This window comes from Bufo gargarizans, chromosome 1, assembly GCF_014858855.1.
Source record: "Bufo gargarizans isolate SCDJY-AF-19 chromosome 1, ASM1485885v1, whole genome shotgun sequence".
Lineage (NCBI taxonomy): Eukaryota > Metazoa > Chordata > Amphibia > Anura > Bufonidae > Bufo > Bufo gargarizans.
This window is the reverse complement of record NC_058080.1, coordinates 69,529,997-69,555,516: the sequence shown is the minus strand read 5'-3', so window position 1 is coordinate 69,555,516 and position 25,520 is coordinate 69,529,997. Positions and strand designations below refer to the sequence as shown.

The following is a 25,520-nucleotide window of genomic DNA, read 5'->3' as shown; positions in this document are numbered from 1 at the left end:
GAGTCCTGACCATGTTTTCGTCCCCAGTAGAAGAGGGGATGATCCCAAGTAAGACTGGGCCCCCTCTTGCCCTGGGCCCCCTAGCAGTCGCATGGTCTGCCACTATGGTAGTTACACCTCCGCTGTCGAAGTGCAGATGCGAACCCAGCCTAACACAGACATGTCAGAAGAGGTGACAGGTTCTCTACGATACAATCCTATGTAAAAGTAAAAAGAGAATATTACGGTTTCATGACGTGCGCAAAATCAACTCTGCAGCATCTGTGCAGCAGCAGAATGAATGACTGGATGTACAGTAATTGTCACTTGCTCTATCCCTCGAGCAAGGGAAACAGGCGAGCAATGCGCGGTAATAACACGGGCAGTACTTCGTGTACGCTCATCAGTAACAGGGTGATTCAAAGTTAATGTCCAGAGGAAAGAACAGGCGGACAATTATCAGTTCTCATTAGGAATCACGAGGAGCGGTGATGCGGTTTATCAGACCAGGGAAAGATTTTTATTTTATTTTTACCCCGACAATATAACACAATTGGATTTTGCCAGCGGGGCGGCCATGCGCTTACCTCTTCCTCGAGCTGTCAGCCCCATCCTCGCTGTTGTCAGTCTCGGTGACACTGTCTGAATATTTATGACCCACTGAATATACAAGAGAAGAGATTTCACTCTCGGGGCTGGAGGGAAGTAATAGGCTGAGGACTCGCTGCAGCATGGCCTCCGGTATCATGGATCGCTTAGACAGATACGCTGCCAATCGGATGTCCTGGAGAAGAAGAAATGGCACCGTGTCAAGCAGATGATGTCAAACAGGATTAACTATCATTTATTTGTCAGGCAGCGCACAACATGGCAAATAAATATCCAGATAAATGCTCATGTTCTAAGCTGTGGGATACATGGGAGGTAATGCAATTTATGAAGCGAAAAAAATGAATCAGACAAGGTATTATTCTGTTATTTCAGACAGGAACGCGTTGGAGGATCTCTGTGGGATAACATAATCCAATTGCAGACATGTAATCCAATTACGGATACAGACTGCAGAGAGGGCCCTGGCAAAGAAAAAATGCCTGCCCCCTTTCTCCTCCAGCAAAATTACCAGAGCGGCACTTGTCCACCTGTCCATTGCTGGCAATGGTAGCCGGAACGCCTGTCAGCAACTCAGAGAGGTGCGCCGAAAGCAGGATCTCTCTGGGATTGGCTGACAGGGGATGAGACCCCCCGTTTGGAGAGGGCTCAGGGAGGCAGAAGGTTATGAGGGGGTATGTGCAAGTATGGATTAGCCTGGGGGCCCCCTTGTAGTTGTTGGCAGCCAGTGTGGTCTGTGTTTATGAAGGAGAAACTGGCCTATTGGTGACGGCATTGGGCAGAGTAGGTCTCCTCTTGCTGTGTCAGAAGAAGAGGGAGGGGGCCCGTTCCATCTGTCGCCGACCATATGGAAATGTATCCTTCCTCCTATACAAACACTGGACACACTGCCTACAAAGAACTACACAAGTGGGGCGATTTGGTCAGTTTGGAGGATAAGGAAAGGGAAACTGATTGCTGAAGGCAGATTAGCAGTTGATGAGTAGTGCACTGGATGTGCATAACGAGAGACGTGGCACATTTGTGGCACGTGAGGAGTCCCCGAGCTGCAGAGGAGGTATGTCCACCCTGGAGCTCAGCTAACTTGTTAGAGTGTGTTTGTAGGCCCACAGGGGATGCATGGGGGAGGTGGAGAGGAAGAGAGTGGTGGTGGTGGCAATGAGGGTAGTTATAATGCTCACAGTGACTATTAAGGGGCGCAACCCTTCTTTCACTCAGGGCACTCCCTAGATTTTGGGGCCTCCTGTCTGGTGGTGGCTACCCTTGATGTTAGATGAGCATTGGGGTGCAAAACAGGAAAACAGAAGACCCAGATCAGATATGGAGACCAAATGACCAGGCCGGCTTAGTTACAGCACAAATATAGTCTCTCTTTTACCGAGTGGATGATGGGTGTTATAGTGCAAATACAAGCAGTAGGCACAGTTCTCCAGTAATTGACAGAGTAGGCTTTCCCCAAAGGCTCCTATGATGGTCCTCCCAGAGTGTCTTTCTATAGATACATGCAATCTTCCCAAATGACCAAAGGTGTGCAATCACTCTCAATATTTATCTGCAATGCCAACTGTGGGGTACAGTATCATGTCAGATGGCCAGTCCATTTCAGTAGTATAGCGGGCGCCAGAAGCAACAAAACCCACACCACATGCAGTAAAAAAGTCTAAAGCTATAGGTGTTCGTCTAGTCCAAGAACTGTCCTTCTTGGTCCTCAACCTTCTGTAATAATTCAATGATTCTTTCCCTTAGGCCTCATGCACATGACCATTGTGCGTTTTGCGGATCCGGAACAGACAGCCATTGATATAACCGTCTATTCTTGTCCGTAAAACGGACAAGAATAGGACAGGTTATATTTTTTTTGCAGACCACGGAACGGAGCAACGGATGCGGACAGCACAAAGAGTGCTGTCCGCATCTTTTGCGACCCCATTGAAGTGAATGGGTCCTCATCCAAGCCGCAAAAACTGCGGCTCGGATGCAGACCAAAACAACGGTCGTGTGCATGAGGCCTTAGAGGTTGGTTCTTAGCAAAGTTGCTTCTCTGGCAGCTTTCACTCACAGGGATGGTGTCTCCCTGGACAAGGCTTCTGTATTGGCCTACTTGCCAGCAGTACACAGAAAACTCTGCCTTGCTACCAGAAGATCGCTAACCAGGTGAAATGGGACTGGGCCACTACCTGGCAACTGGAACTAAGAACTGCCTATTGACTATTGCCTACCCATATGCATAGCCTTTTGGGGAATACATAGTGCATAGTTAGCATTACAGTAAACGTTTTTACAACTTAAACCATATAATTAACCCTTTAGCATTCAAACAGCGGGTCACTGCACCAGTAGCTCCAACACATTCTGGCCAAGTGCATACCAAAAGGAGCATGAACCTGTGTGTAGGGGGGGGGACCTGTGGACATATTCAGTGTGTGTGCTGGAATCTTAGGATCACAAATCATTCAGTCTGGTAAATTAAAAAAATAATAGGCGATATCTGAAGGGGGGAGATTTTCTTACAGCATGTTTCCTATACTACACCACATCTTGTCTGCAGCCCACGATCAAGGTGTAGCAGTGCTGCCACTGAACTGAATGGGGTTGCAAGTTGCCATGACCGTGACATCAGAATTGCAAAAATGATAGCAGTGTTGGAGTTCTTGCTTTTCCAGGGTCACAGTTGCAGCAATGTGCAAGACTAACTGTGACCCGATTCAGGTCAATGGCTGCGCAGTGATCTTTGGTCATGCAATAGATGTTGCAGACAAGATCACCGTGTAGTCCCATCCTCCTCAGAATCCTGAAATGCTATTATGTGATTTTTCCAGAAAGTAAAATGCAGCATTCGCCTTAGTAACTAGGATTTAAGCAGTAGTTTCTCAAGTACCTGGTTGTGTAGCCTCAGCAGTGAGTCCATGTGAGCTCTCTCCTCTTGGTGTTCTCCATGAGCATACTCCATCTCTTCCCTATGCATCCTAAAACATACAAAATATAGAGGAATGTCTACGCCCAATGAAGTGTCCCCGGGGCTGATGATAGGTTCTCATGACATTTATAGGACATCATTGCATTTTTTTCCTTATGTGATGCATTAGCATAGTATGTAGAAACGACTGGCCAAAATGTAACATGAAATGAAATTATGAAAATATTGTAACCTTTGCAATGTCCATGGGAAAAACATCTGTTCACGTATTCTGGTTCTGATTAGAGCGTCCAGTGATATGTATTGTGCTCAGAGTTTAGGGGCTCTCCAGGCTTCTTTTTTGTAGAAACAGCGCCACTCTTCACCTTAGGCAGTGTCTGGTATGGCAGCTGAGCTTCACAAGCATAACACCACCCACAGACAGAAGTAGTGCTGTTTATGAAATAAAGTATATCCTTTATCTATATTACACTGTCTTATTAGATCTAGGATTGATACCTTTTAGGTGTGCCACTTACGGCAAACATAAGAGGTAGGTTTTTGCGGGTTTTGACATCATGACGTTTATTGTGCACTAAAAATGACATGATGTCCTTATTCTGCAGCTCAATACAATTATGGGGATACCGAACTTGTATAGTTTTTATTTTGTTTTATTACTTTTTAAAAAAATAAAAGCTTTTGAAAAAATGCATCACCATTCTGACAGCCGTAACTTTTTTTATTTCGTTTTTTTTTGCGGAATGAACTGTAGTTTGTATTGGTACCATTTTTGTGGTGTGTACAACTTTTTGATCATTGTTATCTATTTATTTTTTTTGTTGAGGAGACATGGTCACTAAAATGGCGAATCGTGTGTTTTTTTTGTTTTTTTTTGCATTATGGCGTTCACCACACAAGATTTTTTTAAAATATATTTTAATAGTTCAGGCAGTTTTGGACACAGCTATATCTAATATGTTTATCTTTTTATTGCTTATATATTTGTATATGTAAAATTGGAAAAGGGAGGAGATTTAAACTTTTAAAGGGGTTCTTCACTTTTATTTAACTGATGATCTATCCTCTGGATAGATCATCAGCTTCTGATCGGCGGGGGTCCGACACCCGGGACCCCCGCCGATCAGCTGTTTGAGAAGGCAGCGGCGCTCCAGCAGCGCATCGGCCTTCTCACTGTTTACCGCCGGGCCGCCCGCCCACTGACGTCACGACTTGTATCAACTAGAGTGGGCGCGGCTAAGCTCTGTTCACTTGAATGGAGCTTAGCCGCGCCCACTCTAGTTGATACAAGTCGTGACGTCAGTGGGCCGGCGGCCCGGCGGTAAACAGTGAGAAGGCCGTGGCGCTGCTGGAGCGCCGCTGCCTTCTCAAACAACTGATCGGCGGGGGTCCCGGGTGTCGGACCCCTGCCGATCAGAAGCTGATGATCTATCCAGGGGATAGATCATCAGTTAAATGAAAGTGCAGAACCCCTTTAATATTTTTGCTTTTTTTAATTTTCAAAACTTTTTTTTTTACTTTTTAACTTAATAACCATTAGCCCCCTTAGGGGGCTAGTACATGGGATTTTTTGATTCCTTATCCTGTTCAATTATCAAAGCCTGATAGGAACGTTAAAATTCAAAATAATAAATGTTTATTGATTGTAATGACTTATGTGGAAAATTGCTGATGTAGAAAATGCACCCCCACTTTATCGTTCACAATCCAGTTGTGCCTCTACTGACAAAGAAAGTGTCTGATGGTCGGCTCACAGAGGCCAATTGTATACCAGCAGACGAGACGTCACAGGGCTGATTAGCGTATATGCTGCCTATGACTAGCAATGACAGTCTCCTAGATACCCTCACTCACGGCTACTGCCACCATTCGTAGTATCTGTCCCTAGTATTTGGGAGACATTTCGTACCCGTGACTCTGGCTCAACGTGTTTCTGTGCCTGGGTATCACCAGCACTTCCTCAGGAGCCTACAGAAAGAGATGCTGCTACATGTTCGTCACTGCCTGATGCGATCAGTGACACTCCGGTGATAGTATTGGCGCTAGAATGGCTGCCCTAGTGCTGATACTCTCACCGGAGTGTCACTGATCGCATCAGGCAGTGACGAACATGTAGCAGCGTCTCTTTCTGTAGGCTCCTGAGGAAGTGCTGGTGATACCCAGGCATAGAAACGCGTTGAGCCAGAATCACGGGCACGAAATGTCTCCCAAATACTAGGGACAGATACTACGAATGGCGGCAGTAGCCGTGAGTGAGGGTATCTAGGAAACGGTCATTGCTAGTCATAGGCAGCATATACACTAATCAGCCCTGTGACGTCTCGTCTGCTGGTATACAATTGGCCTCTGTGAGCCGACCATCAGACACTTTCTTTGTCAGTAGAGGCACAACTGGATTGTGAACAATAAAGTGGAGGTGCATTTTCCACATCAGCACACCACTGATCCATTGTCTTCACTGTATGGTGCTTGGTATAATACTACTAACCATATAGTGTGAACACCTCTTTAAGCCTGTTTGTGCAAATGAGTTGGGGTTGCACACCCTATTTTTTTAAGTAATTATAATCAATATACATTTATTATTTAGAATTTTAATGTTCCTATCAGGCTTTGATAATCGCACTATTCTAATAAGGGATGCATACCGTCATATCAAGTTTTCGTTAGTTTTTCCTAATCCTGTTCACCCTAATAAGAGATCTATTAGGGTTAATGTCATTCTGCCACTCTATCTGCTAAACTATGCCTTGTGCACAGCTTAGCAGGGAGGTTACTATAACAGCCCTGGCTGTCCCCGGGCTATCATTGCTAACAGATCGGAGCCCCCACACTGAAATCGCGGGGCTCCATCCGCGGAGCCCCGTGTCGTCTCCCTAGCTTCATTTTTTTTAAACTGCATTAAGACTGCAAGCTGTGACCCAACCAGAACCCATACCTGTACATATAACCAGAGTTCCAATTTACCTTGAAATCCATTTGTCTAGCTCCGGTGTGAGCCTACAACACTGAGAGTGTCATGGCGCCTGATCTTCCCTCACAAAACTACAATCCCCACAATCCCGAGCTTTCCTGCTGTGAGTGTTGATGTTTACTGATTGGCTGCCTGATACACAGTCCGGTCACGCCCCCTCTACTCGCCAATCAGCAGCACACTGACACGCCCTTCGTTTCACAAGACATTTAGCTAGAGGATTGGTAGCACACACTGAGCATGCTCGACCTAACAAAGGCTCAGAACTACAGGTCGATGCCATGGTAATTTATGAGAAAACACAGTGGTTAGCAGAGGAAGAAAACTACTTTTATAACTACTGAACGGTAAATATGTGAAATTTACATTATATTAGGTAATTATTGATGATCAATTAGTCTAAAACATAAGTTATATTTATTGTAACAGGAATACCCATTTAAATGACGCAGATCATTGCCATCGCCATTCCCTGTGATTGTGGCCGCCGCGTATGGAGCGGGCTCACCACAGTGGCCCGCCCCATACAATTACAGGCGCATAATGCCGTTCATGTATGGCATTATGCTTTAAGGAGTTAGAGGGGTTGACCATTGAAAAATGGCCTACGTTTTTTAAACCAGCACCTGGATTTGAATATTTTTGTAATTGCATGTAATTAAAAACTTAGTATAGCCAGTGAGCTATTCAATAAAATGTATCTGTATAGCGCCACCTGCTGATTTAGATGGAGAGATCCTTTACATTTATCGAGGAGAAGATATTGATTATTTAAAGGAGTTTTCCAGGCTTTTAATATTGATGATCTATCCTCAGTATAGGTCATCGATATCAGATCGACGGGGTCAGACACCTGGCACCACCGCCAATCGGCTGTATGAAGTGAAGGTATGCGCTGCGCACGTGCCGTCTCCTGTCTCTCTTCCTGCTTGCTGCTGCTATGTCTATGACAAGCAGGAAGAGAGACAGGAGACGGCACGTGCACATACTGAGGATAGGCCATCAATATTAAAAGCCTGGAAAACCCCTTTAACACTTATAGCTGTAACTCGCTGTTTCTATATTTCTCCATATGCTGAGGATGCGGCGTACCTGTCTCTACAGAGATTTATTACATCTTTCCTCCTGTTCATGGCCTTGCGAAGAGTTGCTGATACAGACAAGCCGTCGCCTTCACCGGTAATATCAACCATAACATGGGGCGGATCATCCTCCAGAACCCTGCTGACTAATGGCTCATTTCTACTCCATGTTTCCATGTTCTTTTCCAGTTCTCTTATTTCCTAAGTAGAGAATTATAATAAAAAATTCATTGAAACGCGTGGGAAAACAGGAAACATACTAAAATTAATGTACTGGTGTATGTAACTGGGCGTCAAGCAGAGATGAAGAAGGCATTTTAGAGCTACCACAGAGGATATTATTCACCCCGATCCATCCTGCCTAACGCCTATCCCTCATCTGCCCAGGAATGCCCCCAAACCTACCAAAAACCTCCTCTGTGCTACAAAATAGGACTGGACATGAGAGGTTTCCTAAATCTGATTATCATAGGATATCACACGGACTACTGATGCAGTTCTGCAGTTTCTATATTTTTTACCCAAATCAAGAACGGATCCTAAACAGAGGAAGAGAATAAAGCAAGGACTTCACTGCTGATTTCATAATGCAGCTTTAGGGTCCATTCACACGTCCGTAATTTGGGTCCGCATTCGTTCCGCAATTTGCGGACGCATTCACTTTCAATGGGGCTGGAATGGATGCAAATCCGCATTTCGGGGAGCTGCATCCGCATTTTTGGAATCCGCATCAATTTTTTTGGGATCCGTTTTTTCAGGATCCGCAATTCCGTTCCTGAAAAAAAATAGAACATGTCCTATTTTGGTCCGCAATTGCGGACCAGAAAAGGCATTTTCTATTAGGGTCCATTCACATGTCCGTAACGTGTTTTGTGGATCCACGGATCCGCAAAACACGGACACGGCAATGTGCGTTCCGCATTTTGCAGATCGAACATCGACGGCACTAATAAAATATGCCTATTCTTGTCCGCAATTGAATAGGACAAGAATAGGACATGTTCTATTTTTTTCGGGAACAGAAATGCGGACCCGGAAGTGCGGCCCGCATTTCCAGGCCGCCCTATAGAAGTGAATGGGTCCGCAATTCCATTCTGCAAAATGTGGACATGTGAATGGGGCCTTATAGTGTCTATGTGCGGTCCGCAAATTGCGGATCGCACATTGCAGGTGTCCGTGTTTTGCGGATCTGCAAAACACTTACGGACGTGTGAATAGACCCTTATGGAGCATAGAACATTGTTTTGTTTAGTCCAATGCCATAGTTGCCAACAGTCCCAAATTTGCAGTGACTAATTTTCAGAGACAGTCCTGGCAAATTTGTCTTAAGTCGAAAAACTGTACCCATAGAAAACGCACGCAAACATGGGGAGAACATGCCAACGCCATGTAGATGTTGTCCTTGGTCGGATTCAGCCCCCAGCGCTGCAAGGCACCAGTGCTAACCACTGAGCCACCGTGCTGCCATTAGTGAATGTTCCTGGGCAGGTTCGGGACTTACATGCCGTGAATTTACATACTACAATGTTGCTAAGTATGCAGTGCTCTGCATCTCTAAACAAGGCCACAGTGGAATTTTTTTTTGCTAACTACTGCCACCACTAGGTGGAGCTTTAGAGCTTACTGAATGGATTTTATTTGTCACCACTATATGACCATATACAGCACTTACATGGCGCTGTAGCACACCAATGGTACCTTTGTTATTTTCTTTAGACATCTAGAAGCAGGAAAAACGATGTTTATTTCATATGGAAATGAGCATTCGCAAGTGCCCAGGGGCCGCGTTCAGTGTGCCTTTTCAACCGTTACTCCTCCCCCAGCCTCTTCCTTTGCCCGCCCTCCTATTTCCCTTGTATCATCGCTGGGTCCGGCCGAGATCCCGCGCCTGCGCACTGCTTCGCCGGGCCGGGGCATACACACTGCAATGCCCATTTTGGGTACGGCATCAATTCAACTAGTGCGCATGCGCCAGCCGGCGAAGCAGTGCGCAGGCGCAGGCGCGGGATCTTGGCCGGACCTAGGGATGATGCAAGGGAATAGGAGGGCGGGCAAAGGAAGAGGCTGGGGAGGAGTAAAGTGAAAAGAAGGCGGAGCAGCCTGGGCACCTACACACTGAACGCCGCCCCTGGGCACTTGTGAGTGCTCATTTGCATATGACATAAACGTCGTTTTTCCTGCTTCTGGATGTCTAAAGAAAATAACAAAGGTACCGTTTGAGTCCTGTATAGGTGTGCGACAGCGCCATGTAAGCACTGTATATGGCCATATGGAGGTGACAGGCTCCCTTTAATGTGAATCCCAGCCATGTAGCTCCATATGAAACCCCTCCAGGTAGCATCATTTTTATAATTTACAGGACATGTCAGCAGGTTTGCACCTATGACACTGTCTGACCTGTTACATGTGCGCTTGGCAGCTGAAGGCATCTGTCTTGGTCCCATGGCTGAGAAAAATGAAGTTTTAATATATGCAAATGAGCCTTTAGGAGCAACAGGGGGGGTTGGTGCTCCTACTAGAGACTTGGCTCTTTCTGCAACTGCTGTGCCCCCTGCACTCTCATTGACAGGGCCAGGCATGATCAGGTCTGGCACTGGTCAAATCAATGCTGCCACCTGAGACTGTGCAGGGACACACCCTCAACTGGTAACATCCATCTGGACCTTCACTGCAAATTTCTAGTAATTCATTCATAACTTCTAGCAGGAATAATAAAGGACTGGCACAACATAGAGTGATAAGAACATGTGCTCCAAAATTGTTATTAAATGGGGAATACAAGTAGTTACTAAACCAGACATGTCAGGAGATAAATTTGGCACATCTTTTGGCATTTTGTGCACCAGAAAATCATATCTACTCGAGCTGTGAGCTGGTGTCCATTTGCTCTGCAGTTTATGCCAGTATCTGGCACAAATTATAGTATTTTTGCAGGACAGATGGTGACATCACCTCTTCCACTAAACTACTTTTTTATAGTGGAAAGGGGGGTGAAACATTTAAAAAAGCACACATTTCTGGAGAAAAATCTAAGATATATAATAATAATCAGTCATGAGATGGCACGGATCTGTTCTATAATTCATGTCAGTTTTTGGCATAAATTGCAAAAAAAAATGTACAAAAAAGATGGTAACACCACACGACCAACAAGGCATGTCCGCTTTTTGTTTTTGTAAAGAGCAGTGAAAAATTACAAAAAGGCGCTCATATTTGCACACATACTGCTTGTGCAAATATATGCAATTTTTTATGCCAGTAAATTAGATTAATAAATTAGATTTAGATTAACAATTTGATTAATAAATACCCCGAAAGTATAGTATGTAGCTAATAGGAAAGATAAGTCTTTATCATTTAGACAAAATTAAAATGATGGAGACATGAGATGTCGACATTGTACTTTCCCAGCGACAGATGAAACATGACAGAGACGGACGGACCTGACACCAGTGAGTAGAGGCCTCCACCGGTGACACCGCGTGTCACATCAATCGCCTGTCATATAACATAATCCCTGCCTCTTCCCATCTGTAGACAGTGTTCATTTCTGACTGGTGGCTTCTTACGGGGTGACAGCGGACACCGCGCTAGAACACCTACAGATCCCATTTACATGTAGAGAGACACAAAGATCATCGCTCTAGAATAGATGAACCCTTTCCTGGCAGCTTTGTTTTTCTCTGTGATGGATAAGGCTTTCCTTGAAAAAGATATTGGAACCTGATCTATGATAAAGTCGACAAATAGGAAAAAATGTAATTCATCTTACAGAACTTAGCCATCAAGTTCTACCGGGTATGGCTGTACAAAATGTATGTACTCAGAGTTGTGCCACCTATTTTGTAATGGCATGTAATAAAAAATGTATTATTCAATAAAATGTATCTGTATAGCGCCACCTGCTGTTTGTTCTTTTGCATATTTTTCTATCCACCTCACATGTCCAGTTCCATCCTTCAACTGGCACCGCCTAGATCTACTGCTGGATGTTGTGACGGTTACAAAGAGAGAGCTGCTGCAGAAAGGATACGCCCCCTGAGCTGTGATAGGAAGAGCTGCAGCCTAAAGGATACACCCCGAAGAATGGATACACCCCTGAGCTGTGATAGGGAGAGAGCTGCAGCAGAAAGAACACACCCTCAAGAATGGACACACCCCCTGAGCGGTGATAAAGAGAGAGTTGCAGCCGAAAGGACATAGAAAAAACACTCTTCTCTATGTGAAAAGAATATAGCTTAGTGCTAAGTGCTTAGCCTTGCATGTAGAGATCCCAGGTCACGTATGAATCTTGGGAGAGACTTTCAGATTATTTTTTTCAGATATTTTTTTAATTCCACATTTAACCTATAATAAAGGTCTATATCCTTATCATATTGAGAATATGTTTTAATGCTTAACCCCTTCACTACTAGAGTTTTTTTGTTTTTGCGTTTTCATATTCCTTGAGCCATAACTTTTTTATATTTCCGTTCACATAGCTGTATGAGGGCTTTTTTTTGCAGAACAAGTTGTACTTTCTATGCCACCATTAATTATGGCATACAATGTAGTTGGAAATGGTAAAAAAATTACAATTAGGGTGGAATTATAAAAAAAAAAGCAAATTCCTCCACCATTTTACGGGTTTTGTTCCCACTGCGTTTCGCCTGCGGAAAAACTGACCCATGCCCTTCATTCTCTCGGTCAGTACGATTACAACAATACCCCATATGTATAGGTATGTATCTGGTAAAAATAAATGTAAACTTTAAAATGTTTTTTTTCACATTACCATATTCTGACCCCCATAACTTTTTTTTTATAGTTATATCTACTGAGCTGTGTGGGGGCACATTTTTTTTTATTACATTTTTTGGGGTAAAGAAGCAATGAAAAAAATTGTAAATTGGCCATTTTGACCCTTTTTTCCATTATGCTATTTTCTGTATTGGAAAAATATTTTTATATTTTAATAGTTCGGGCGTTTTCGATGGCGGTGATTCAGGTATTTATTTTACTACATGGAAAGGGGGGGGATTTAAACTTTTATATTTTGTAATTTTTTATATATTTTTAATTTTATTTTTTGTATTGATTTTGAAGCTCATATATGTATTTTTAAAATGACTTTATTACTGTCTATTGCTCATTTCTTATGTTGGCCTGCCATCTGGTGGCCAAAATAAGAATTAGAGTTTGAATACTCTAGGTCGCTTCAGAGAGACCCAAGGCATTCAAACCAGTTACCGGCATCCCCATTGGCCGCAGGGGATGTCGGTAGGATCTAAAGGCTTTAATTACCGCAATTTGCATTATTGCGGTAATTAGCGGCAGGTATCTGCTGTTTGAAACAGCAGGGACCTGACGGCCATGACGCCCGCTGCACATGCGAGCGGGCGCTATGTTTGCCTATTACTTCCACGCCGTACATGTACGGTGCTGGTAGTGAAAGGGTTAAAAGGCTAATAAATATTGCTGGTTTCTTTATAATCATATATTGTGTCTGTAAATAAACCAATAATAAGTTTTAGGTTTCTTAGTACTGTTGAGCGAATCGAAGCATACGAAGCAGAATGTAATCTGAAGTTTGGAATCTGATTCACCACAAAGCCGAATTTCCTTGTGCTTCGTGATAAATTTATTTTTCCTAAAATGGTGGCTGAAAATAAAAAAATGATACTCCCCTCATCCACTTGATCGAGTAGAGGCTGTCTGCTCCGTATTGATAGAAGAAAACTCACCAAAGGACCTCCGACGAGCATGAAGACGTCACCATGTAATCACGCTGCCCGTCATTTTAACCCTGGATTAACCCCCTGAGCACCCGAATGCGAGTCTCAGATGCCACGATCAGCATTGAACGTGGCATCTGAGGGATTAAATAACGGGGGAGGTGCGATCGCCGTTCCCTGTCATTGCGCCCGCTCCATACAATGAAAAGCGATTTGTGACAAAGTCATTCATAACAAATCAAATTACTTGACGAAGTTCAGCAAAGCTGGCGAATCTAATTTTTCTAAAGTTCGCTCATCATTATTTCTAAGCAAAAAACCCCAATTATTTATTATAGTGTAGACTTTTATTATGGGTTAAATGAGAGAGAAAAAAGTAACAGAAAAAAACATGTATAAGTCCTAAGACTTGAACTTAGGATCTCTACATACAAGAAGGAGCACTTACCAATAAACTGCAGCCTTTCCACATTTTTTCTCTTCTTAGAAGCTAACACATGTTACTGTTATCTTCTGTTATAATCACATGTTGTGCACGTGAATAAAGCAGAAATATGTATATTAGCTTTTCTGGGCATATCTCAATGTGGTAAGGCTACAGTATGTGGTGTATATGACATGTAGACGCTAGCATGCTGATGTCTAGCCCTGTCAATGAAGGGGATGGGGGAGTGTCAGAACTCAAGGGGTTTTATAAAGCAGTGCTCAAAGGATTCCGCTCCACCCCCTGGTGCTCCAACTTGCTCATTTGCATATGAATATAAAACACAGGTATCTCTGCAGCTGTTTATCATACAGACAAAAAGAAAGGTGTCATTTTAATCAGCATGATGAGCCCTACCAGGCACTATGCTTGATTTAATAGGGTTAATCATGCTGACTTTGCCTCTTTTAATATCCAGGTTTGAGGTTTATTAACATTTTCGATTGACCGACAGCACTGTAGCTGTTCAATAATAAAATTAATCCTTGAAAATACAACTTGCCTAATAATTGTGCACACAGTGTACAGATGACAGGTAACAGTGATCTAATGGCAACTGTCCATTTTTATATAGTTTATACTATTTTTTCATGTACGCACCACCTTACCCTCCATAGTCTCATTTTGTTCTTGCAGGATTAGACAGAAACAACCTAAAGTAAATTCTTCGACATATTTGGGGACATGATGTTCAAATAGAACACCGTTTTTAACAATTATGGGAAAAAAGAGCCAATGGCTTCAAGTTCCACAATTAACTGTGTTAAATTAGATCTCCCTGCTGATGGAGTATAATGCTACAGCTGCTGTTTTTTTCTGTGTCAGCAGATATTGGCCACATAGCTTAAGGGGAACCCGTCACCAAAAAAATCGCTTACTACGCTGTTAATAGTACCTTATAGTGCTGCAGAGTAGTTTCCTAATGCCCTTTTTCATTGTTTAGCCGCATCTAGCCTCCTTGAGAAATCAATGTTTTATTCAGCTGCTGCCCCCTGCTTCAAGTCAGGTTTGAAGTCAAGGTGGCAGCGACCTAGGCGTCTCCAATCCTGCTCTCCCCGCCTCCTTTATTGACACGCCGGATCTCAGTGCCGGGACCGCGCTCCCAGCCTGCATGCGCAGTAAAGGGCTGCTGTCGCGCGATCCCGGCTCCGGCTCGTACACTCAGACGGCTTCAGTTTCGCTACTGCGCATGCGCCCAGCATCTTCTGTAACTGCGTTAGTATGTAAGGCTGGCGGGCGCATGCGCAGTAGCGAAACTGAAGCCGGCTGAGTGTACGAGCCGGAGCTGGGATCGCGCTACAGCAGCCCTTTACTGCGCATGCGGGCTGGGAGCGCGGTCCCGGCACTGAGATCCGGCGTGTCAATAAGGCGGCAGGAGGCGGGGAGAGCAGGATTGGAGACGCCTAGGTCGCTGCCCCCTTGACTTCAAACCTGACTTGAAGCAGGGGGCAGCAGCTGAATAAAACATTGATTTCTCAAGGAGGCTAGATGCGGCTAAACAATGAAAAAGGGCATTAGGAAACTACTCTGCAGCACTATAAGGTACTATTAACAGCGTAGTAAGCGATTTTTTGGTGACAGGTTCCCTTTAAAGGGAACCTGTCAGCCTCATTTTGCCCTCCAAACAAACTAGAATACCTATATGGTATCATGATGTGGTTTTCAATGGTGTTCTTAAGGGTCAGGGTTTAGGTAGAGTTAGCTTGACTTCAAGGCAGTAGTAGAAGACCAGAACAGGTACTCCAGTTGCTTTGGAGGGCAAACACAGGCTGATAGGTTCCCTTTAACAATGGACTGAGGAGCAGCTTTCCTATGGGCGTCCACCGAAATGTTGGCTTTGTGATCTTGACAAAGCTGCACAGTTGTTTCTCCGGCTGAACCATTTTTGCTTTTACAACACCAACACCAAAAAAGTTGGACTGCTGTATAACATGTAAATAAATGTACAGTGAATAGAAACAAAAAGCAATGGTTTGCAAATCTCATAGACCCATATTATATTCACAATGGATCATAAAACACATTTCATGGAAAAAATTAACTCACTGCTACTTTCACACTAGCGTTCGATCGGATCCGTTCTGAACGGATCCGATCATAATAATGCAGACGGAGGCTCCGTTCAGAACGGATCCGTCTGCATTATTTTAGCATATAACAGCTAAGTGTGAAAATAGCCTAGTACGGATCCGTCCAGACTTTCAATGTAAAGTCAATGGGGGACGGATCCGCCTGAAGATTGAGCCATATTGTGGCATCTTCAAACGGATCCGTCCCCATTGACTTACATTGTAAGTCTGGACGGATCCGCATGGATCCGCACGGCCAGGCGGACACCCGAACGCTGCAAGCAGCGTTCAGCTGTCCGCCTGTCCGTGCGGAGGCGAGCGGAGCGGAGGCTGAACGCCGCCAGACTGATGCAGTCTGAGCGGATCCGCTCCATTCAGACTGCATCAGGGCTGGACGGCTGCGTTCGGGTCCGCTCGTGAGCCCCTTCAAACGGAGCTCACGAGCGGACCGACGAACGCTAGTGTGAAAGTAGCCTAAAACTTGATGGCCGCAACACATCTCAAAAATGTTGGGGAGGGGCAACAAAAGACCGGAAAAGTAAGTGGTACTAATGTAATAGAGCTAGAGGAGCAATTTCTCTTGACTGGGTACAGGGCCGGCCTTTGGGGTGGGCGGGCTGTGCGGCCGCACAGGGCGCCATAGCAACAGGGGCGCCGGCGGCCGACAGCTCGCAGTGTAATGGTGGCGGCGGCTGGGCACAGGGAGATGAGCGCTTCCATTGTGGAAGCGCTCCTCTCCAGTCATCTGTATCGCCGTCCTCAGGACAGCGATACAGATGCCTGCCTGTGCTGCGGTAGGGGAGGGAGAGGCGTGTCCCTTTCCCTTCCTCTGATAGGCTGCAGGCACTAGGCCGGCAGCCTATCAGAGGCCGGCGCAGGCGGCGCGATGACGTCATCGCGCCGCCTGCGCCATACAGCGCGGGACACAGGCCAGAAGAGGCCTGCATCGCATCACTGACATGGAGGTAAGTATGTGTTTTTTTTTATTATTTTTATTATGTACAATACTATTACTGGCAAGGGGGGGGCTGTTATTACTGGCAAAGGGGGGGGGGGCTGTTATTACTGGCAAAGGGGGGGGGGCTGTTATTACTGGCAAAGAGGGGGGGCTGTTATTACTGGCAAAGGGGGGGCTGTTATTACTGGCAAAGGGGGGGGGCTGTTATTACTGGCAAAGAGGGGGGGCTGTTATTACTGGCAAAGGGGGGGCTGTTATTACTGGCAAAGGGGGGCTGTTATTACTGGCAAAGGGGGGCTGTTATTACTGGCAAAGGGGGCTGTTATTACTGGCACAGAGGGGCTGTTATTACTGACACAGAGGGGCTGTTATTACTGGGGGCTGTTATTACTGGCACAGAGGGGCTCTTATTACTGGGGGCTGTTATTACTGGCACAGAGGGGCTCTTATTACTGGGGGCTGTTATTACTGGCACAGGGGGGCTGTTATTACGGGGGCTGCTATTACTGGCACAGGGGGGCTGCTATTACTGGCATAGGGGGCTATTATTACTGGCACGGGGGGGGCTGTTAATACTGGCACATGATTGGGGGCACTATAGGGGCATCTACTGAGGCCACAAAGAAGGGGTATTTTATATGGGCTCTCTGTACAGTACAATTTTATACTGGGACACATGGTGGGTACTATGGGGAAGGGGGGAGAGGAATACTATGGGGTCATCTACGGGGGGCACTAAGGGGTATTTTATACTTGCAAATTATGGGGGACACTAAGGGCATCTACTGGAGGGGGTTGGAGGGAGGGGGAGGTTAAAAAATAGGAAAGAAATTTAACATAGGATGAGACTATGTATTACTGTATTGTTGTTTTGTTGTTGGTTTGCGATACCAAAATGTAATGACGTAGATCTTTAACATTTCTAAAATAAAAAGATTAATAATAAAAAATAAAAATAAAAAAAAGGGCATCTACTGGAGCATTTTATACTGGTACATTATGTTGGGCACTAGGAGGAAGGAGGGTGTGGAGCACTATGGGGTAATTTACTAGGGGCACTATATATGGGGTATTTTATACTGGCACATTATGGGGGCACTATGAGGACATTAGCTCAAATGGGGGCATTACAAGGGGGTATTTTTTGTCACATTACATGGAGAATTATTACTACTGGGGGGGGGGGGAATTATGGTGGGCTTTATTACTCCCCCATGGTATGACCCCCTAGTAGCAGCACCAGCCTCTCCCTGCTCTGTGACCCCTCTGCCCCTTCCTATGAAATCTTTCTCATTAGGATAAAACACAACATCAGCTCCGCCGAGCCCCCGGCCAAAGTAGTGAAGTGGCGTCCGAGATCCCCAAGGGCCAAGCCAAGTAATTGTAAGTTTTCATGTGAAATATGTTTGTTATACACATATAGCATACACTGTGCCACACAGTATTATTATTATTATTTTTTTTTGGGGGGGGGGGGGCGCCACAAGGTTAGCTCGCACAGGGCGCCTAAACACCTAAGGCCGGCCCTGACTGGGTATAAAAAGAGCATGTTGGAGAGGCAGAGTCTTTCACAAGCAAAGATAGACAAAGGTTCACCAATCTGCGAAAAACTGTCTAAAAATTGTGGAAAAATGTAATGAAAATGTTTCTCAGCGTAACATTGCAAAGAATTTGAATATCCCACTATCTCCAATATATAAAATAATCAAATGATTCAGAGAGTCTGGAAAAATACATTGACACAAGGCACAAGGCCAATAGTCAGTTTTGGATGCTTGTGATCTACAGGCCCTCAGGCGGCACTGCATTAAAAACAGGCATGATTCCATACTGGGAATCACTGCATGGGCTCAGGAACACTTCCAGACCTTCAGACTCCCAGTCAGACCTCCAGACCCCCCATAGACCACTCCAGACCCCCAATTAGACCTCCATATCAGACCTCAGATCAGACTGTAAAATAATAAAGTAACTTACCTCTCCTGCCGCCACTCCCCTTGTCCTGGCTGTCTTTTCTTCTCAGTTCCCGCACTGCAGTCACCTGACCTCCTGCAGCGTCAGGTCAGAGTGCGATCTGTATGTCCTGACGCTGCAGGTAGACAGGACACAGCAGTGCCGGCCCTGAGAAGAGCGAGCAGGAGGAGGGGTAAGTACTGTACAGCGCTCACAGCGCTTCTCTCCCCCTCCTCCTGCAGACTAGTGAGCACTTCCATTATGGAAGCGCTCGCTAGTATTCCCTTTATAAGATGCACTGCATCTTATAAAGGAAAAAGTACAGTACCACTGGCAAGGGGGGCCCTCTGGACCCCCCTGGCTTAGGGGTCCGGTTGCAACCACAACTGCTGTGACCCCTATAGTTACGCCAGTGATCCTACATCAGACAATAATGGGGCAGCATTCCTCTCCCAAAACTCCAGCAACTGGTCTCCTCACTTCCCAGATGTTTACAGACTGTTGTTAAGAGGGGATGATACACAAGGGTAGACATGGCCCTGTCCCAACTTTTTTGAGATGTGTTGCTGTCATCAAGTTCTAAATAAGTTATATTTTTAATGAAACGGTAAAATGTCTCACTTTCAACATCTGATATGTGTTCTATCATCCATTGTGAATATAATATGGGTCTATAAGATTTGCAAATCATTGAATTCGGTTTTTTATTTACATTTTACACAACTTTCTTGGAACTGGGGTTGTATTTTGACAACTGGTGGTCAGGTCTAGCATCCCCATGCTCGGAATGCTGAAGACCAGTAGAATAAGGTTCAGAAGTCCTGATCTATATAAATCTCTACACACCGAAAATATACATTTCCCCCAACAACTAATCTCATTTGTCGAGACTCTTAACCAGATAATTAATTAAATGAAGCTCACTGTTGTGAACATGGTCATAACTAGGGATGAGCGAATCGACTTCGGATGAAACATCCGAAGTCGATTCGCATAAAACTTTGTTAGAATACTGTATGGAGCGAACGCTCCGTACAGTATTAGAATTTATTGGCTCCTATGAGCCAAAGTTATTACTTCGCGAAGTCTCGCAAGACTTCAGAAATTAATTTCTACTGTAAAAAAACTTTTACCGAACTCGGGTTCAATTTATGCACATCCAAAGTCGATTCGCTCTTCCCTAGTCATAACCAAAAAATCTCTGTAACCTGGTGCTTCTGACAAACACCAGATTTTTCAATCCTTGACCCCCTCTGACCGTGCACTCCCGAGGTTCCATCTGGGCCCATTCACTATAATGGGACTAATATGACAAAGGGAAGGTGGGATGAAAACTGCTGCACGCAGTATATGTCCTGCCGCCCCTCGGTTGAGGCTGGATCTCCGCCGGTCCCCATTATGGTGAATGGGGCTGGACGAAACCTTGGCAGTGCACAGAAGCACCCGGTAGTCACGGATCTGGCATGCAAATGTGAAACAAGCCTAATACAGATCTTTTACATGAAATGATTTATATTTAGGGATAAGCAAACCTGATGTTTTCAGGTTTGGGCTCGGCATTGGAAGAATTCCGTTTTAGATTCCGTCATATTAGAAGTCTATGGGCAGCATAACGGATCCGTCCGATTTCTGTTATGCAGGACAGGACTTGGTTTTCCTCCATTGTCTGAACCTGAAAAAATAGGGTTCGCTCATCCCTATTTATATTCCTTGTTAGTAATCTTCTTTTATCTACCCAAGTATTTCTTTCATTCCTCATAACACTCGGGACTTCTTATTTCTCCTGTAGAGTCGTCAGTGACAGTCTAAGTTAGACATTATCTAGATAAGGTTCCTCATCCCTCACCTGATTCAGAGCCTGCAGAAGATTTTCATATTCTGAAGTAATAGCAGATCTGCTCTTTTCTTCCAGTAACACGGACTGCAGCTCCAGGATTGCCTTGTGGATTTCCAGGGTCTTAGCTTCGTTATGAACATCTTGGAACTGTAAATAGGTTATATATTCCCCCAATTTATATTCTCTCGCTTTCAACTGATGCACTCGTTGCAGTAGTAACTCTGCTCGTGCCTGGGGAATACAAAGAAGAGAGATATGGGATTCCTTTCACCAACATTAAGTTGAATACAAAAGTGACAAGAGGGCAGGAAAAAATCAATTTGATTGCTAAATTTTGTCCGAATTAAAGAAAAGCCACAAGGAAGAGTGGGCAAAAATGTCTTCACAGCGATCACCAGTTATAGAAGGCATTTCGCTGCAGTTGTTGCTGCACAAGGTGGTACAACTGGGTATAAATTTTAAGATGGGGAAATTACATTCTCACACTGGAACACTTGGCAATGGATAATTTTAACGTCACTAGATCTTAAACAAACCATGATATATGCAGTGGCTGGTTTGGGGTAGCCCGAACAGTACGTTGGCTCACCCGGACAACGTTGAGATGCCACCACGTGTTACTGCTCTCCAGAAGGGATGATAAGGTGCACATTAATGGTTAATAAGTCCAGAGAGTCATGGTTTACAAGGACACTATACAGCACTACTGAGCAGTGTAGCTGTGAATCAAGCACTGGGGTGAGGTAGTAAAACAGTTACTAGAAGCATCATCGTGTGTTGGTGTCTTACACAGTGGATTATTACATATGGTATAGCCACATATAGCCGCAAATGCTGTGGACCTGCTCCTGGTATAAAACACAGAGAAAGAATGCACCAAACAGATGTAACACTGACTATGCTGGCAAGACACAAATGGAGGTATTAAAAGCTGAGACTTTTGCCAATATGTTCCAGTGATGGAGATATCGGAGCCCATCATGCACCACGTCACGGCTCTCAGCATGGCAAGGGGTCCTAACCGCTGCTCTAACTATGGTGTGAACACGGTCTGGGGGTGATATAATTCAGCTCGCAGCAAAGCTTCCCACAAACGCCCAGCATGAATGCTGCGGTTGTGCAATGTGAATGAAGCCAGGCTGCAAGCCACACCCACACCAGACCATGTGATGGAGGTTACCGGGTGCAAAGGAGTGTTTGAATGCCAGGTAAAGGCAAACGCATGAATGTTTGCTGGGGTCAGTCGATTACTGCGGTCCACATGCGGTCGGGCTGCTCCCCCTAATTAAAGACACGCCACTGTGTCAGGGGCTGAGCAGCTCCTCCAGAATTGCCACTATATTTTTTTGTTTTTTGGTTTCTGCCTTGTTAGATTTGAGTGCGTTTGCCTTTACCTGGCATTCAAACACTCCTTTGCACCTGGTAACCTCCATCACATGGTCTGGTGTGGGTGTGGCTTGCAGCCTGGCTTCATTCACATTGCACAACCGCAGCATTCATGCTGGGCGTTTGTGGGAAGCTTTGAGGTGATCTGAATTATATCACCCCCAGACCGTGTTCACACCATAGGTAGCTTAGTGGTAGGACCCCTTGCCATGCTGAGAACCGTGACGTGGTGCATGATGGGCTCCGATATCTCCATCACTGGAACATATTGGCAAAAGTCTCAGCTTTTAATACCTCCATTTGTGTCTTGCCAGCATAGTCAGTGTTACATCTGTTTGGTGCATTCTTTCTCTGTGTTTCATATGATTGCTACACTCTGTGTAGTTTGCTCTTGTGGTGCATGTGGACCGCGCCGACATCCTCCATTGTATGCATATTTTGCTGGGGTCAGTCGATTACTGCGGTCCACATGCGGTCGGGCTGCTCCCCCTAATTAAAGACACGCCACTGTGTCAGGGGCTGAGCAGCTCCTCCAGAATTGCCACTATATTTTTTTGTTTTTTGGTTTCTGCTCCTGGTATAACTGCACTAAATGTAGCTAAACTGTGAACAGACACTTGCTGTGGCTTCCAGTGGCATCTGTCTGGACACTGCACCAATAAAGGTGCGTGTCCTTTCTTGGTGCAATTGTGGATTTAATCTGCCGGCTGTGGGAACAAGAGCATGGCCTGCCATGAAAAATAATACGAGGCAGACACCACGAGTCCACTGACAGAATTCTGGTGCAGAATCAACAACAAATTTCTGATGCCAAAATCTGCCATGTAAACATACCCTTTGTGTGCAACTGCTCCTCCCTTCTCCTCCCCCTTTCCACCACCACATTCCTAATAATTTTATGGGCAGCAGCTGTAACCTGATTTCTCAGTTAAGTTGCAAGTCAGTCTTCATCTCTGCCTTTCTAAAGATTTTACCATTAACATGAGAGTGAGTGATCAATGCAGGAGGCTGGGAGGGGAGAAGTACGGTAAGTGGAGAAAGAAGCATTTTTTGTAATAAAATATATTACAAAGCTTTTTTGTCACCACCTGTACTATTAATTTATGGGTGGAAAAAACAGCATTGACTCTTTCAGGCATATAAACATCACAGAGGCAGATCACACTCTCTACTTCTTTATCATATGCAGGGACTGCAACATTATTGTGTAAGCTTCCTTCAAACATATTATATCTACCGTATATGTTTTTTCCTTCATATATGAAATGGAAAGGAAAAAAAAAATCATGTTTAAGTTCTATATTTTCTATAATCAATCTTCATTTCCATCTTCCTAGTTGCTATTCCAAAGAAGAATATGAGGTGGCGGGTGAGTATTAGGTGTATGACATTTTCATACCTATTTTAATAGGAGCTTTATGCCATATGTACTAAGCCAATCTACAGAAGAGGCTTCAGTGAATAGCTCCCAGGGGAACCCTTCCTGCACACCATTAAATAGGTTGTATTTCTTGAACCGAGTCTAATTTTCATAGAACTAGAAAGAACAAATGAGAAGCAAACATTCATGTAACTGGATAAGTCTTCACCGTCTGATCTGGTCACGTCTCATTTTCGCTACCTGCTTAATCTTGTCATCTGCAATTTGTGCTTCATAAATCAGGACTTTATCCTCAACAGATTTCCTCACGATTTCTGCGGCTCTGTCCTGAGGATGATTTGTCGTCTTTGAACCAGACTGAAAAAAAAAAAAAAAACACACACACAATTGCACAGGAGCTTATTCCACAGAGAACAAACCAGGTTATGTACATACAACATATCTCTGCTTAATTTGAAAGAACATCTGGACCAAAATCACATTGCTTGCAAAAATGATCCTGGAGCGTTCTCCAGAATGTTCTGCAGGTAAGCAAATCACACATTTCATTTCTAGGTAAACTTCCAAGGGAGAGAATGAGATGTAACACAACTTCTCAGAAGACTGAGAAGTCAAAATCTCATGCCTGGGGGCAAATATCAACATTATCTTCTCGCACATTGTCATGAGTACATGGTGATTCTGAAGCTGTGGGCTGAAGGCTTGTTTGGCCGGCAGCCATTTCTCCCAACATAAATACCTTTATTTCAATGGGGAGAGGGGACTGTGCAGCTGCCAAACGTCTTTGATGGATGCTTCAGTCCATTAAAACACAGGATTGGGCATGCTGGAATCCAACATGTCCAATCTTTCTGTTCCTCGACAATACACAATGGATCTCCAACTTCATCCCACCAATATCAGCAAGATACATGTGCATGGTCAGCTTGTGGATAACTAGCTGTGTGTAATTTTGCTTTGAGATATCATCTCCAATATTACCGCCATTAGACGAAATTCCCATGACCATGGTGTAACCGCAGGTCTACAAAACATGGGCACCGACCATGTGAACTCTGCATCACAGTGTGGACTCATTGAATGCAATTTATGGCAAAAGATAGAATATATTTTATATTATGCAGTGCAGAGGCACGGACCCAGAAGCCCATGGAAGGGCTCCTGTGTGTTTCTGTGGGCCTCCGCACTGCAAAAGATAGGACATGTCCTATATTTTGCTGTATGTTGTAGATCGCGGACCCATTCAAGTCAATGGGACCGTGCTGCGATGCGATATCATAAACAACAGTTTGCAAGTTCCCTATTCTGGGGTACTGCACATCCCCTATAAATTGCTGCACTTGCAATGAGCCCCTGAGGATCCAGTGCAGAGAATGGGGGTGGTAGTGGCCCTGATAAGATGTTGTGTTGGAAAGGTGGTTTGAAGAATTCGGTCAGAAGTATAAAAGTCTCTCTTCACTTAATGCAAAATATAACTTGTACATCCAGAAGTGGTAAGTACAAAGTGCAATTCCTGTCACCAGATGATGAGGTATGGTGGCTGGATAAGTCACAATTAACTGGCACTTCAGATATGCTATCTTGCTGATGTCTCTCTTGTAAATCTGGCTAACAGCAGTATGCACTTGTGTCCACTGTGTAATACAGGCTTGGAGTTAGACTGCCCTGGATGTTGTTTATGTGATGGGTGTCTGCACTGTATTTCCCTCACCTGCAGCAGGGTATGTAAAACTGTGGTTGCTGGTTACTCCGCTTCTAATATGAAATATATCTTGGTTCTGTGAATCTCTCTAGAGTAATGATCATACAGGAGAACTGGATCAGGTCCCATTTGCTTCCTTTCTCCACACCGGTGAGATTTGAACTTCCCATCCTGGCAGGAAGTAGGACCAGCCCACTCTTACCAAGAGGGGAGGAACAGGATGGTTAACCCTGTACCTACCAAGCATACCTCTCATGCTGGTGTGCTATGCATAGCATACACATAACACAATACAATACAAAACAATCGCAGATACCCCAAGTTCTGGTATACACCATATATGCTAGGTTTAGCTAATACTAATATCACAATGTTTCCATTGTAAATTATGAAACTTGTGTGGGCTTCATCGCTCCCCTAATTAATGTATACAAACTATATAAAAGTCCTTGTGACTGCAGTCAATACTCTGGCA

General features: G+C 44.6%; 1 protein-coding gene across 1 annotated transcript in view; it reads right to left on the bottom strand.

Annotated features, from left to right (window-relative positions):
* Nucleotides 1-25,520, bottom strand: part of EVC2 (EvC ciliary complex subunit 2) — a 193,812-nt gene that overhangs the window by 26,596 nt on the left and 141,696 nt on the right. The window contains exons 16-20 of the mRNA XM_044282668.1: nucleotides 23,584-23,700; nucleotides 20,586-20,807; nucleotides 7,572-7,762; nucleotides 3,467-3,554; nucleotides 567-763 (exon numbers count right to left, since the gene is read on the bottom strand). Of these exons, the coding sequence (XP_044138603.1) occupies nucleotides 567-763; nucleotides 3,467-3,554; nucleotides 7,572-7,762; nucleotides 20,586-20,807; nucleotides 23,584-23,700 (815 nt within the window). The remainder of the gene's footprint in view (nucleotides 1-566; nucleotides 764-3,466; nucleotides 3,555-7,571; nucleotides 7,763-20,585; nucleotides 20,808-23,583; nucleotides 23,701-25,520) is intronic.